The sequence below is a fragment of the Hemiscyllium ocellatum genome, chromosome 14 (genome assembly GCF_020745735.1).
Source record: "Hemiscyllium ocellatum isolate sHemOce1 chromosome 14, sHemOce1.pat.X.cur, whole genome shotgun sequence".
Taxonomy (NCBI): domain Eukaryota; kingdom Metazoa; phylum Chordata; class Chondrichthyes; order Orectolobiformes; family Hemiscylliidae; genus Hemiscyllium; species Hemiscyllium ocellatum.
The window spans coordinates 73,111,680-73,126,730 of NC_083414.1; the positions used below are offsets into that span (position 1 = coordinate 73,111,680).

General features: G+C 40.4%; 1 protein-coding gene across 1 annotated transcript in view; it reads left to right on the forward strand.

The window, feature by feature from the left end:
* ift122 (intraflagellar transport 122 homolog (Chlamydomonas)) overlaps positions 1-15,051 on the forward strand; it is a 136,539-nt gene that overhangs the window by 41,611 nt on the left and 79,877 nt on the right. The window contains exons 10-11 of the mRNA XM_060835790.1: positions 12,906-13,044; positions 13,209-13,411. Coding sequence (XP_060691773.1) covers positions 12,906-13,044; positions 13,209-13,411 — 342 coding nt within the window. The remainder of the gene's footprint in view (positions 1-12,905; positions 13,045-13,208; positions 13,412-15,051) is intronic.

Genomic DNA, 15,051 nt, shown 5'->3' on the forward strand with positions numbered 1-15,051 from the left:
CGGGTATGTTTTGCTCCTGATTCGTTTCCTTGTTTGCAACCTTCATATGGGTCCATGTCCTTGTTCAGGACCCTCTCATCTATCTGAACTTTGTATGTCCTAGGACCTGACCTTGCGTTGACCATGCTTCTTACCCATGCAGGGATTTTTTCTGTGGTACCAAATTTTGTCCCCTGAAATAAAATGTCTCTCCCATTCAGAGGAGTCTTGTTTCTGGCATTGGCGGTCCTGATGCTGTTTCACCCTCCCTGCCCCAGGTCTGGGCAATCAGTTTTAACCTGGAGCCAAAATTTATCCTCATTTAGCAACTCTGCTGGAGTTATTTAAAAAAACAATCAGAAACAAAAGCTGTAGTAAGTTCTGAGGAAGGGTCACTAGACCCAAAATGTTAATTCTGATTTCTCTTCACAGATGCTGCTATACCTGCCAAGCTTTTCCAGCAACTTCTGCTTCTGTGTCTTCTGGAGCTATGCCTGTAGTTGCATGATGGGTGGTCTGATAATAAAATTGGAACTGGGGCAGTTTGGTATCGAATCAAGCTGTAGGCTGTTTTTTTTAAGCCTGCCTTCAAATTTGGACTGTTTTGTCTGCCAGACCACTGGACAATGGATGGTATGGAGCTGTCCTTACATGTCAAATGCCTTTCAAATTTAGGAAATACTCAAATTCCCAGCTGATAAAATGATAGCCTGTGACCAACCTTTCTGGTAGCCCATGTACTGCAAAAAATGCTCGCTGCTTTTATATCATCATCTCCATCTTTAACAACTGAACTCTATGCATGCCCAAACACTTTGGGTGTTCACAATGAGTAAGGAAATTGAGCCCATGAAAGTGCTGGTATAGTCGACGTGTAACCGCGAACAGGATTTCCCGGCCATTCCCATGTACGTGGGGGAGCTGCTGGCAGTAAATTTTCCCTTGTTGGCACTCTGAACATTGCCCCACCAATGCAGCTATGCCTACATCCTCTCCTGGCCACCGGGCATAACGTTTTGCCAACATCTTCATTTTGGAAAACCTGAATGACCCTGGTGGAGTTTATTGAGTATCTGATGGCAACTATTGTTTGGGACAATCACTCTGGCTCCCCATCCTTTGCTGTGATATGTTCTTACTGGGTCCAGAGAGATTTCAGTTGTATTTGTGACAGCCCTTTATTTCCCCATTACCTCAGCTGTTTCAGTTTTGCAACGACCGGATCTTTCTGTGCCTGAAGTCTGATATTGTCTTTTTTTTTAAATAGATATTTTTATTGAAAATTTAACATGTTTTTACAAGCTTACAAATAAAAAAAAGCACAAGTACAAACACTAATATACAATTAAATCTTAAATAAATAATAGCCAAAATCTTTCAACCAAAAAAAAGAGATACAGAGGACAAATAAAGAAAAAGACAAAACTCAACTAACTGCTAATCTAACCTATAACTAATCAGTGTATGATCAAATATCTTACATTACTTGAGGAAAAAAAAGGATAACATAGTAATTAAATAGTGAAGTACATGCTTGGAATGAATTAACATCAAATTGTAATAAAACTCATATTCATGTGGGATTCCTCCCCCAAGGGGCCCTGGACCAGCCAGAACTGTTACCACCACTAGGTGAAAGCCCTTGACAAAATGGCCAAAATACCTATATCTATATAATTCAAGAAGGGCTGCCATATTTTATAGAATAATTCCGTATTTTTGGAGCACCATATTTGTAAGGAAGTCAAGGGGAATACATTCCATGATTAATCTGTGCCAATTCGGAAGTCCTGGAGGGCCCTCAGCCACCCAGTGTACTAAGATATTTTTCCTTGCACAAAAGGAGAGAATGGAAAATAATTTTCACCCGTGCACATCCATAGAAAGTAAACTCAAGAAGCCCAGGAAAAGAGATACAGGATCTACTCTAATTTCCGTTCCCAAGATTTCTGTCAAGGCATTTGCTACTTTGGTCCAGTATTTGTGGATCTTATGACATGTCCATAAGCAATGTGAAAGAGTGCCCACCTCTGTATTGCATTTGGGACACATTGGAGATGCTCCTGCCCTAAATATTGCCAGTCGTTCCAGTGCTATATGAGCCCTATGGAGTATCTTTAGCTGAACGGCCTGGGTTCTGTTACAAACGGAGATATTTCTGGCATTTTCCCAGATGCCATCCCACATTTCTGTAGAAATTTCGAGCCCCAATTCCTGATCCCATGTTCTAAGCAGGGTCCATGTCTTCCGACACTTCATTATGTAATAAATGATAGAGTGCTGACCGAGGGTACACCCATTGGCCACAGCACTCTACGCTCTCTATCTGATTTATAAAGGCTATCTAATAGCGTGGTTGTCTTCTGTATGTAATCTCGAGTTTGGAAGACTACCATTAGGTATTCCAAATTTCTGAGGCAGCTGTTCAAAAGACATCAGGACCCCCTCCTCAAACAGATCCCCTAAACAGGAGATACCCCTGGAACTCCAGGATTTGAATGTGGCGTCTGTGAGCACTGGTTGAAAACCCCATGCCCCCACTATAGGAGTATAGGGGAATGTTTTATGTGAATTACCCTCGTTTTGCGCATTATCTTCCAGGCTTTGTGTTTCATACTATAGGGTTTTTACAGTGGTCCATAATGATTTTCATCTTATCTAAAAATAAGAGGTTAATATGAGGGCACTTGAGAAGCCTCGATGTCCAGCCAGATTGTTTGCAGGTCAGACGAGACCCAATCGGCTATGTGGCTTAATAGAGAACTCAGCTGATACTTCCTAAAGTCTGGAAAATCCAGCCCTCCCCTTGCCTGTGGAAGCTGTAGCTTCCTTAACTTAATGAGGGGCCGTCTATGATTCCAGATGAAAGAACCCAGCCAACCATACAATTTGCGCAGTGCCGGCCTCCTTAGCATCACGGGGAGCGTTCTTGTAGGGTATAAGAGACGGAGCAAGACATTCATTTTAATTAGGACTATTCTACCTAGCCAGGAAATTGGAAGATTCCCCCCCCCCCCCCCAACGTTGAAGGTCCTGCCTTATCCTCTCCAGTAGATGCAGAAAATTGACCTTGTACAGCTGGCCAAATACTGGGGTGATAAAAATACCTAAATATAAGAAACCCTCTAGAGATCACCGAAAGGGAAAGTGAGATCCATCCAATAAGTGGGACATACTTAGCGAGGCCACCCATCGGCATGGCCTCAGACTTTGAGAAATTAATTTTGTAGCCTGAGAATGCACTAGATATATTAATAACTTGGATTAAGCGAGGCACAGACATCAGAGGATTGCTAAGAAAAAGGAGAATATCATCTGCAGAAAGGGTAATTTTATGTTTACTTGTACCAACCCTCGGGGCCGCTATATTAGAATCAGCCCGTATAGCTTCAGCTAGTGGCTCAATTATTAGTATGAATAGCAACGGTGAGAGAGGACATCCCTGACGGCAGCCCCTACCCACACTGAAGCTAACCGAGCCTAATCCATTGGTGATCACAACTGCTTTGGGATCATTATACAATGTTGGGACCCATTTAGCAAATACCTTTCCAACGCCAAACCTTTCCAGTGTATAGAACAGGTATGACCATTCAGCCCTGTCGGATGCCTTTTTCGCATCCCCTATTCTCGGTACTTTTTCCTGATTACAGACTTGAATCACATTCAAAACCCTTCTAATGATATTAGATGATCTACGGCCCTTGATAAACCCCGCCTGATCCTCTTTTATGATATATGGCAATACCCTCTCCAGCCTCAATGCTAATGTTTTAGAAAGAATTTTAAAATCTACATTTAGCAAAGATATTGGTCTGTATGATGCGCAATCTTCTGGGTCCTTTCCTTTTTTGAGAATAAGGGAGATATTCGCCTCTTTCAGCGAAGGCGGGAGGCAGCCTTGACTGTATGTGTAATTGTATATGTCCATAAGTGGACCAGCGAATACTCCTGTAAACTCTTCGTAGAATTCAATCTGAAATCCATCCGGAACAGGTGCTTTACTGCTGTGAAGCTGCCTGATTGCGTCAAGTATTTCCTGGGTTGTTAGGGGAGCATGCAAGACTAATACCTGTTCCGGGGTAAAGTCCGGAAAGGCCAAGCTTTTAAAAAAAGGACTCCATCTTCCTGGCTCTATCTTCACAATCCTGCGATTTATACAAATCAGAATAAAACTTTCTGAAGATTGTGTTGATCCTTTTATGATGGAGAGTCAGAGTACCAGCACTTTCCCTGATGGACGTGAGGGGCCTTTTTTTTTCCTTGTGAAAAATGCTAAGTATCTACCAGGTTTATCGCCATATTCATATAATCTTTGCTTTGCAAATAATATTTCCCTCTTTGCCATTTGGTAAGCGCGGTATTCAGGGCTGTCCTTAGGGCCGTAATCCTTTGTAATTTAGCAATAGAAGGTCTATCAACATACGCTGTCTCAGCTGCTTTTAAGCGAGTCTCAAGTAGATGCTGTTGTTCTCCTTTTAGTTTTTTCTGGGTCGCCAAGTATGAAATGATCAGACCTCGCGCATAAGCCTTAATGGTCTCCCACATCATTGACGGGTTACTAGCCGTACCTGAATTAATTTCCAAAACAATTTTAAATTCTTGAGAAAAGTACTTTGCCAGTTTACTATCCTTCATTAAGAAGGAATCCATACGCCAATGTTGGGGAGATGCCTCATTGTTCCTAGCCTTTATTTCCATATACACAGCTGCGTGATCAGAAATTATTATATTACCTATTTTGCAGGATGATATGGAATTCAAAAAGATCGACGGGGCAAAAAACATATCAATTCTAGTGTAACATTTATGTGGATTAGGGTAAAAAGAGAAATCTCTGCCTTGCGGGTGAAGGCACCTCCACACATCTCCTAATCCTAGCTCTTTATTCAAATCTGCCAATTGTCTGGATCTGAGGGAATACACCCGCAGTTCTCTTGGGTATCCTGTCTATCTCCGGGTCCATAATGCAATTAAAATCTCCCCCTATAATTGTGTAACGAGCCTCGAGAGCCATCAGTTTGGAGAAGGCTTCCATTATAAATTTGAAAGGATGTGCCGGGGGACAATATAGATTTTAAAATCCCATATTCCTCTCCATTTATAAGGGCTTTAATCAGTATATATTGTCCAGGTTCATCTTTTGTTTGACTTAGGATTTTGAAATGGAGATTCTTCTAAATAAGAATGACTACTCCCCTACTTTTTGAGCTGAAAGAAGAAAAAAAGGCCTGATCAAATCCACCCTGTTGTAATTTCAAGTGTTCTTTATCCAGTAAATGTGTCTCCTGTAGGAGAGCTATAGTCAACCCTTTCTTTTTTGAGGTTTGATAGTATTTTCTTCCTTTTGACTGGTGAATTACTCCCCTTGACATTCCAGGTGCACCATTCAATCGAATGACTAACCATAATCGTCCAGGCAAGTCCGAGACCCCCTGGGAGAAGAAACCCCATCCGAAACATCCCGAGCATAGGCCATAGAAAATTCACAAAAATAGAAATTCTTCAATACATGCACACCAATATAATAAAACAACTATTTCTAAATAGAAAAAATGTAAAACATATTTAAACGGAGATTTTCTCCCTTGTTTCCAGGGGGCATCACTTCCTATCTGAAAACCCATCATATCCTGTCCCAACTAGTGCCCCACCCTCGACCCAGGCATCCCAAAATTAAATAAAGAAAATTCAAGTGCTAATTTTATGCACTCACCATATGAAATGGATCGTGTCCTTTTCAAGATTTTAACGTCGCTCATCGACGAATGAATACCCCTATCTAGCAAAACCACAGCCAGATGATCTTAAGAGGACTGTATAAAACATTGTGAATCAGAATTTCAGCGAGGCAAGGGATGAGCTGAGGTTATCAACCGTTAGACTAAATTACCGCTCATCACTTGTGTGTAGCGTGCACTTTAATTATTTACCACCTCGAATTACCCACCACCAATTAACTACGATCTAAAACAATACAATTTTATTAATAAAATCTTAAAATTTAAAACTAATTAAAATCAAAACTATTTAAAACATTATTTAAAATTATTAAAATACCTAAAACCTTATTAAAATACGTCAATAGGAGATATTAAGAGTCCATAAAAATCCGTAGAAGTTCAAGTGTCAAAGATAATGCTAGGGTTGTGATTCTCGGCAAAAGATTTAAATTTCAAAATCCCGAGGTCTTTCATTAACTCAGTGTTCTTTTCGAACCACTTCCCTCGAGCTCCCATCACAAACCCATAAAAAGATATCTTTCCTCCACCAATGCGGTCCATTATCTCTTTTCCTAGATGTTTATATTTATTTATCTTTTCTTCCTAAGCCGATTCAAGAGAGTTGATCTGAAGGTCTGTTCTAATAGTCACGTCCACCACAACAATCTGATGTTCTTTCTTAAAGATTAAATCCGGTATCCAAAGTTTTCCAGCATCACCTTTGATTCGAGGCTCATATAATCCACCCATTCTTCCTAACAAACTTGACTAACTCTTCTGCTTTCCTATTATGCCTTTTAATTCTCATGTTTTTATTGTAAGGGCGCCACCCAGAAATATGCGCAAACATTTCCAAAATATCATTATATCTTCTGCAATTCTTGATATTAAATGGCCTTCCGTACGACAATGACGCCCGTGTTGGAAATAAATTTGTTCTCAGCAAGATCGAATTAATAACTTTGGACGTCTTCATAAATTGTAGTTTTGTCAACCAGTTGATGGATATATTATCATTCTTATAGTAATGACGGGAGGGCCATCCACCTCTGTACCTCTATGGATCTCCAACTAGCATAGTTGGTACTCTTAAACACTTCCATCTCATCTTCACTATCTTCCATGGTAATATCCTCTTCATCCAATTGCCGATTAATATTCGGGTTCTAGATCTTTTCCAATACTTTTAATTTACTCAATTTGTGCATTTTCACAGCCACACTATCACCCTTGAACCGAAACGATGCATGCAAAATTTCGTCCTCGGATTTATGTAACGTCCCATACTTCCTCATAATCGAAATTAGAATAAAGGTTGACAGTCTCTTTAAAGCAAGGCCACCATCACGGGATTTGGCATGTAACACTCCATCTGTGACGGATTGTGGGAGGTGTAAAATTTCTTTAACTGCGCTTTTGATAATATTGTCTAGTTTATTAAGATAATTAATAGAAACTTCTGATAAAATTAGATAATAATACAGCCTAGGAATAAAATACATTTTTAAAAGTTCTAATTTCTGTACTGGTTTTAAGGGGATCTTTTTAAATTTTCTATCCATATATCTAGTTGGCTTTCCCAGTCTGATTTACTTACTCCAATCCATGGATCTATCTTGGCACCTAAATATTTATCCTTGTTTCCTGGTTCTATAAATTGTATGATCCCATCATTTAACTTCCAATTAGTTTTATCATCATATATAACTGTCTTATTTCTATAAGTAAAATAAAACCCTTTCGTTTTCTTAATATGAACCTCCATTCCCTTATTATTACAAAATATTTCCACAAGTTTTAGATTGTAGACCATACCATCATACGACTGACTAGTTAATATCATTAACCTTTCTGCGAACGTTAATGTCACGCAGTGAAAGCTATTCCTATCAAACCCTAAAAGTATTCCTTTCTTCTTCTCTTCGATGGTACTTATCAAAGGGTCCATTACAATATTAAAAAGAATCGGTGACAGTGCATCACCTTGCTTGACTCCTCTTAAAATTTTAATTTTTCCAGTTGTACAATTAAAACCTTCCACTTGAGTAAAGTTATTGTCATATAAATTTGTAATCAATTTAATAAACATTAAAGGGAGCTAGAGTCTTTTCAGAGCTGTTATAATATAGTTTATGGCCTACTGTATCAAAAGCTTTTGCTAGATCCACAAAAACTACCGCTAAATCTCTCTTGTTCTTTTTAGCCCCGTTAATAATATTTTCCAGGATTTTAATGTTTTCCTTGCATCCTGCTACACCGGCTATAAAACCTTTCTGTCTTTTATTTAGATTTATCACTTTATTTAATCTACTCGCTACAATTTTTGTAAATATTCTGAGCATAATTGGCCCTATAGTTATTGGCCTTCAATTATTAATATCCCTTAACCCTTCTTCGCTCACTTTGGGAATCAATACAGTTCTACTTATTTTCATTTGATCTGGTATTTTACCGGTTTTTATCCAAATCGTATATAATCTAGGAAGTAATGTATTATCTTTATTAAATATCTTAACTATCTCCTTCAACGTTACCCTATCCGGTCCTGCAGCAGTTTTTACATCCATCGTCTTTACGGCTAGATTCACGTCCTCCACTGTCACAGGACCAGCCAGAATCCCACCTGCCAATCCCTCCCCTCGACTTTTGAATTTTGCAAAACCTCTTAAGTTATTCTTATCATTAGGGTTAGTTAATCTCTCTTTATAGTAATCTTCTAACTCTTCCTTACTAAGGGGACATTCACACCTAACTGGGTCCCCCATTAGGGTTCTTGCTGGTGCTGCCTCTTAGTTTTATATAAAACCTGCATTTCTTTAAATTTACCCTTCTTTTTACTATACCTTCTCTTAGCTTTATTTTCCTTCCTATTCCTTCTTTGTCCACTATCCCTTTGCTTAAAACCTACTCATTTAACATGAGTTTCCTTCTTACATGTACCATCTTCCTTATTCTTTCCGAATTTGTCCATTATCATACCCATAATGTTATCATGTTCCTTACTAATACCTTTATTCCTACCCATATCGTCCTCAATTACTTTAATTAATTCTGTTAGTGACCTACCACTATAACCTAGATTTTCCATAGTATTATTATTCTCCTGATCACTCTGTTCATTCAATCTTTCTTCCTCCATTACTATCTATCACCAGGTCACTATTCTCCATTTCATTATTGTCACTAATATTGAGGACCACTTTTTGATCTATACCCTTATCATTATTGCGATTTTTACTCTTCTTATTTAATAACCTCCTTTTAACAGAAATTTGTTTAGCTGTTTTAGAACCTATTTTCTCTGCGATAACTTTATTAATATTTTTGCAGTCACTAAACTTTACTTCTAATTGTTGCAACTTTTCCACCTGTTCTTTAGACCATATTCCCCTCTTATTTCCCTCTCTATTTTCCAACTTATGCTTAGTCTCTGTCTTGGATGGGATGGGATGTACACGCCTTTCATGTTGCCCCAATCCTCTGGCTGTCTTAAATTTTAAAGGGCATATTTCACACTGGTATAATTTTCTACCTCACCTTCTTCATTACTATTACTACTACTATTTTATTATCATTTTTAGTACACTTTGGATAGTGGCACGCTACTGCTTGATAGTTCCCTTCCCACTCACATTTACTACACCTAATTCTCACTGATTTAATTGCTTTACATATCTTTAAGTGTTTCCTAAACATCCCTGTGGTGTTATAGATATTATTACAATAATTACATTTAAAATCTTCTATCAGGTATTTAATTATTAACTCTAATTTATCTGTTTCCCCAATTACCGGGTGATAGTCCTACCTTCATACCTCTCCGCATTGCTCTCTGATTCTCCATATCGACTAAAAATAAATGGCCCATTAAAATTCGAATTAAAATTGTCCGGCTGTTAAATGAACCCGGCTGTAGAGGGGCCTTCTCTACTAGTCTTTCTCTTCGAATTATGTCCTGATCATTCTGGACGATATTAACGACTTCCTTGTGCCTGCCCGAGGACAGCCTTGCCGGAATAATCCTTATAGTCTCATCTGTCTGAGTCGACATGGATTGTCCAATCCATTTTTGGCTCACACATTTAGCACACGGTGCTGCCAATAGCAACCGTGCAGGGCGGTTATTTTCCCGGTCTCCCACCCAACCGTAAATTTTGGAATTGGCCATAATCTCCGCTGCCAAATTTGGTTTAAATTAGACCGAAAGGTCACCAGCTGTCTCGTATCTTTTCTGAGGTCGTATTCGCCGGCCTGGTCTGAGTAATGGTCAAACAACAAAGAAAAACAATAAAATTGCCAGTGGCATATAGCACTGGTAAAACCAAGGTAAAACCACTGATAAAACCAGAACTAAAACAACTTAAAATTGCTTCCCCGTCAAAAGCTTCCTCATACAGGCCGTTACAGGGGGGAACCACGAGGAGGTTCGACCTTACTTTGTAATCAATAAAATACATACAAATGATCACAAAGGTGACTACGCAGGCACCGGTCAGAGACCAACAACCTTAAAAACACTGTAGTCACATCCCCCAAAGTGAGTACCCTACTCCCTCCCCACCCACACCAACACCTAGATATATTTGGTAATGTTAATACCACGCATAAACATATAAAGCTATAAAACTTCAATCTCAGCAGATACTAATCAAGTATAGTAACACAATAATAGGGGGAAAAAATCCCGCACTAAAAGAAAGAGATAAGGTAAGACAAGGCAGACACCCCTCCTCACCTGAATCAACTAGATCACCAGCCTATATGTATAAAACAAAAAGGAAAATCGCAAAGTGGAGAACAAATAAGCCCCCTCCCTAGCCCCCCCCCCAGAGATAATATTAAGCAATAAAAGTAATAAGAAAAAAAAGGGTAAACTGGAGGTGGTGGTGGGGGGGGTGCAGAATTAACTCTTACAATTTATTTAAGAGAGTCCAAAAATTCCTTGGCCTTCTCCAGCGATCTGAAGTTATAGATGGACCCTTCGTGGCTAAAAGGTAGTGTCGCTGGGTAGCGCAGAGAGTATTGAATGTTTAAATCCCTTAAGCGCTTCTTCGTTTCATCAAATGCCCTCCTCTTGTGGACCAAAGTTGGAAAAAGTCCTGAAACAGCGTAATCTTGGATCCTTTCTAAGTCATGGCTTGGGGATCTTTTCCGAGATTTCTGGAGGCTTCCAGGAGCATTTGCTTCTCTCTATAACACTGCAGCCGGAACAGGATCGGTTGGGGTCACTGGTCCGACCCGGGCCTGCGTATTGTAGTCCGGTGGGCCCATTCTACCCTTGCCTGGCCTGACCCAACCTCTAGCTTCAACAACTGAGGAAGCCACTGCTCAAGAAACACTGCAAGCTGGCCTTCCTCTTCCCATTTGGGAAGGCCCAGCAAACAAATATTTATTCAACAGCCCCAATTCTCGAGGTCGTCGACGTGATCTGCTAAGGCCGGGACTCATGGCCGATTCTGCAGTAGCCTTGGACTCTCCCCTCCGACTCCATGTTCGATTCTTTTCTATGTCTCAATTGTGCTTTTGCTGCGCGACCGGCAACGATTCACACCTGCTCCTGGACTCTTCTATGAAGGCGTCGATCGTCTCTTAAAGTTTGGTAATCACTGTAACAAGGCTTGCCACCGTAAGTAAGTCCCCCCGGGGTGGCTGCGGACGCCTCTGCTGCAGCTGGGGAGGGTGGAGGAGGGATTCCTGTGTGCTGCGAGCGGCAGGCATTCTTTTCCTTAGTCATTTTAGCAGAGCACCAAACTACTCTAGTTTGGTGCAAAATGACTAGCTATATTAAATAAAAGTTATTTTAAATGGTTTGGCAGGTGTGGTGGAGGCAGGCAGTCCACTTTGCCTGAGTCTTGGGCAGAGAACTACAGACTCAACCTTGCTGGGTTGCCGCCATCTTGGATCTCCCAAAGTCTGATATTGTCAGCTGTCACAGGAAGTGTGTCCTGAAAATTTACAACCATTACAGATCCTTCCAGTGGCAGTGTCACCAGTAGTGTATTTGTCAGTGGGAGGCTGCATTCGTGACTTGGCCTCTCGAACGGTGTTCCAACTTGTGATTATATGCACTTAGTACAAGAGCCCTCTGCTGAATTCGGCCTGAAGCTATGGGCAGTACTGCCTTGTTTTCTTAAGCAGACCTAGCAGGGGTTGTGATCCATTATTATTACAAATTTACATTTGTAAAGGTATTGGTGGAACTTCCTGATTCAAATATGACCACCAAACCTACCTTCTTTATCCAGGCATATTTATGCTCTGCATTAGCCGAAGTCCTGGATGCAAATGCTGTTGTGCGTTCCCCTTCATTGGGTCACCTATGAGCTAATACAACCCTGATGCTATATGGATCAGCATTGCATGTCAATACCAGATCTCGCTTGGGATCATAGTGCGCCCGACACCTTGAACGATATCACCTGTTCCTTCACTTCCCAGAGCCAGCTTTCAGCGTGAACAGAGCCTTTGACACTCTTGTTTATATCTGTCAGCCAGGGCTCCCTGATTGAAACAGGTTAATAGCCCCAGTCAAGGAACTGATATGCTGTGAGGTCCACCAGGCTGACCTCGTTATAATCACTGCGGTAGCAACCTGATCTTTGAACATATTTTTCTGGACAATCTTTGTCTGGCTCTCCGTAGTTTAGTCAAAATGAGGCCTGAACACTCTAACCCTCGGGCCTACTGCTTGCACCTGTCAAATATGACCATCCTTTAATTTCTGGCTCATTGTATTTGATTGTGGAAAATAGATTTGTCACTAATCCAAATGTAATAATTATCGAAGTTTCAATTTGTGCACTTATTTATTTGTTGAATGTATACTTAGACAGAACTGTGAGAATAAGTGAAGTTTAAAGACTTTTCAGTATTTTTTGTTCAGCTTGTGAAGGTGAATGCACTCACATGCTGAACCACTTGGTGGCACCTATCGTCAGTTTTCAGTATTGTTAAAATGAGTGTAAAGCTACAGTAATGATTAAAAATTAACTGTTAACATAATTCTAACAGTGTATCCAAATGAAATTTCAAACATTTGTATTTCAAAGAAACAGGAACAAGTCATTCAGTCTGTCAGATCTATTTTGCCATTTGAGTGTGGTTCAGCTATTACTGAAGAGGGTTACATATCACTTTGTTTCTTTGTATTATTACTCTGTGGATAATGAGCAAGTGCAAATGGTTCTGTATTCTTCTTACAAGGTCGTAGGTTGTCAAGATGGTACAATTGCCTTTTACCAAATAATTTTTAGCACGGTGCATGGATTATACAAGGACCGCTATGCCTATCGAGACAGTATGACTGATGTCATTGTCCAACATCTCATCACAGAACAGAAAGGTGAGTTTTTAAACAAAGGTGTTAGTAATTATAACTGGGATATTGCAGTTTCCCATACTAATGTAGTTAGTGATACATTTAGCAGTTAGTGTAATCAGTCCAAGTTCATGCTATTGATAATGGCCAGTCTATGCATTTATCGTGTACCTTTTCCTCTTTCCTAGTGCGGATCAGATGCAGAGAACTCGTGAAGAAGATTGCTATCTATAAGAACAGACTAGCAATCCAGCTGCCGGAAAAAATCCTGATCTATGAGCTCTTTTCAGAAGATAATACTGACATGCATTACCGTGTAAAGGAGAAGATTACTAAGAAATTTGAATGCAACCTTTTAGTTGTATGCTCACAACACCTTATCTTGTGCCTGGTATGCTGCTAATTAAAATTTCAGTTCATAGTTTTATTATGGTATAATATACAGTATATAGTTTATTTCCTTTATAGGAGACATTCAACTTGGCTAGGTTTATAAAGAATGTCTTTCTCTAAATACTTTAAATAATAAAGTACTTTCAGGCATTGTTTCAAATTGCCTGACATTGTCAGGTAGAAATCTTGAACTTTGCTTAAATTACTGTGGATGGTGGAAGTTTGAAGTAAGAACAGAAAATTCTGAACTTACTGACCTTTGGCATGAGAAACAAAGTTTACCACTTAAGGTTGTGGAACTTTCAGCAGGCAGCGCAAATATGAGATTTAGGCAGAGACATTACAGTGTAGAGGGAAGGAATGAACAAAAGGGAAACCCTGTTGTAGACTAGTAGGCAGGAATGATTTTATGTCAAAAGGGATGATCATGCAAGGCATTAGGAAGTGGCGGCACGGTGGCACAGTGGTTAGCACTGCTGCCTCACAGCGCCAGGGACCTGGGTTCAATTCCCGCCTCAGGCGACTGACTGTGTGGAGTTTGCACGTTCTCCCCGTGTCTGCGTGGGTTTCCTCCGGGTGCTCCGGTTTCCTCCCACAGTCACAAAGATGTGCTGGTCAGGTGAATTGGCCATGCTAATTTGCCCGTAGTGTTAGGTAAGGGGTATGGGTGGGTTGCGCTTTGGCGGGTCGGTGTGGACTTGTTGGGCCGAAGGGCCTGTTTCCACATTGTAAGTAATCTAATCGAAACAGTTGAAGCAAAATATAGATCTAGTGATTGTGTGAATGATAATAGCAGAATCATTAAATGTAACTTTGAGAGGTGGTGACATAGTGATAATGTCACTGGCTTAGTAATTCAGAACCTTGGGCTAATGTTCTGAGGGCATAGCTTTGAACTCCTCCATGCAGAGGAGTTCACTGAAACTCTGGAATTAAAAAGTAATCTAATTGTGACCATGTGCTGGGCAGGACAGTGGCTCAGTGGTTAGAACTACTGCCTCACAGTGCCAGGGATCTGGGTTCAATTCCACCCTCCAGCAATTGCCTGTGTGGCGTTTGTACATTCTCCCTAGTCTGTGTGGGTTTCCTCCGGTTGCTCCAGTTAGGTGAATTGACCAAGCTAAATTGCCCATAGCCATGGGAAATGGAGGGTTACAGGGATAGGGTGGGGAGCTGGGTCTGGGTAGGATGCTCTTTGGAGGGTTGGTGTGGACTTGATGGGTCGAAAGGCCTGGTTTAATACTGCAGTGATTTTATGTAACTACACCAATTGTTGTACAAAGCCCATCTGGTTCAGTAATGTCCTTTAGAGATGGAATGTGCAGTCCTTACCTGGCCTACATGTGACTCCAGATCTTCACAACATGATTGATTCTTAGCTACATTTTAAGCAAGTAGGTAAGGGCAACAAATGTTGGTATAGCCAGCTACACCCACATCCCATTATTGAATAATAAAACAAGCCTGTTGTCTGTAAAAGTTGGAATTGATGTTAGTGCCTGAAATTGCTGAACTAATATTGAGCCCAGAAGAATGCAAAATGAATACAGGAGGAACTTATCCTGGTTCTGGAAGGAAGGGGATGGAGTCTGGGAGAGGTCAGGTATGGCCAAAGATCAATCATAGTGGAAAGGAATT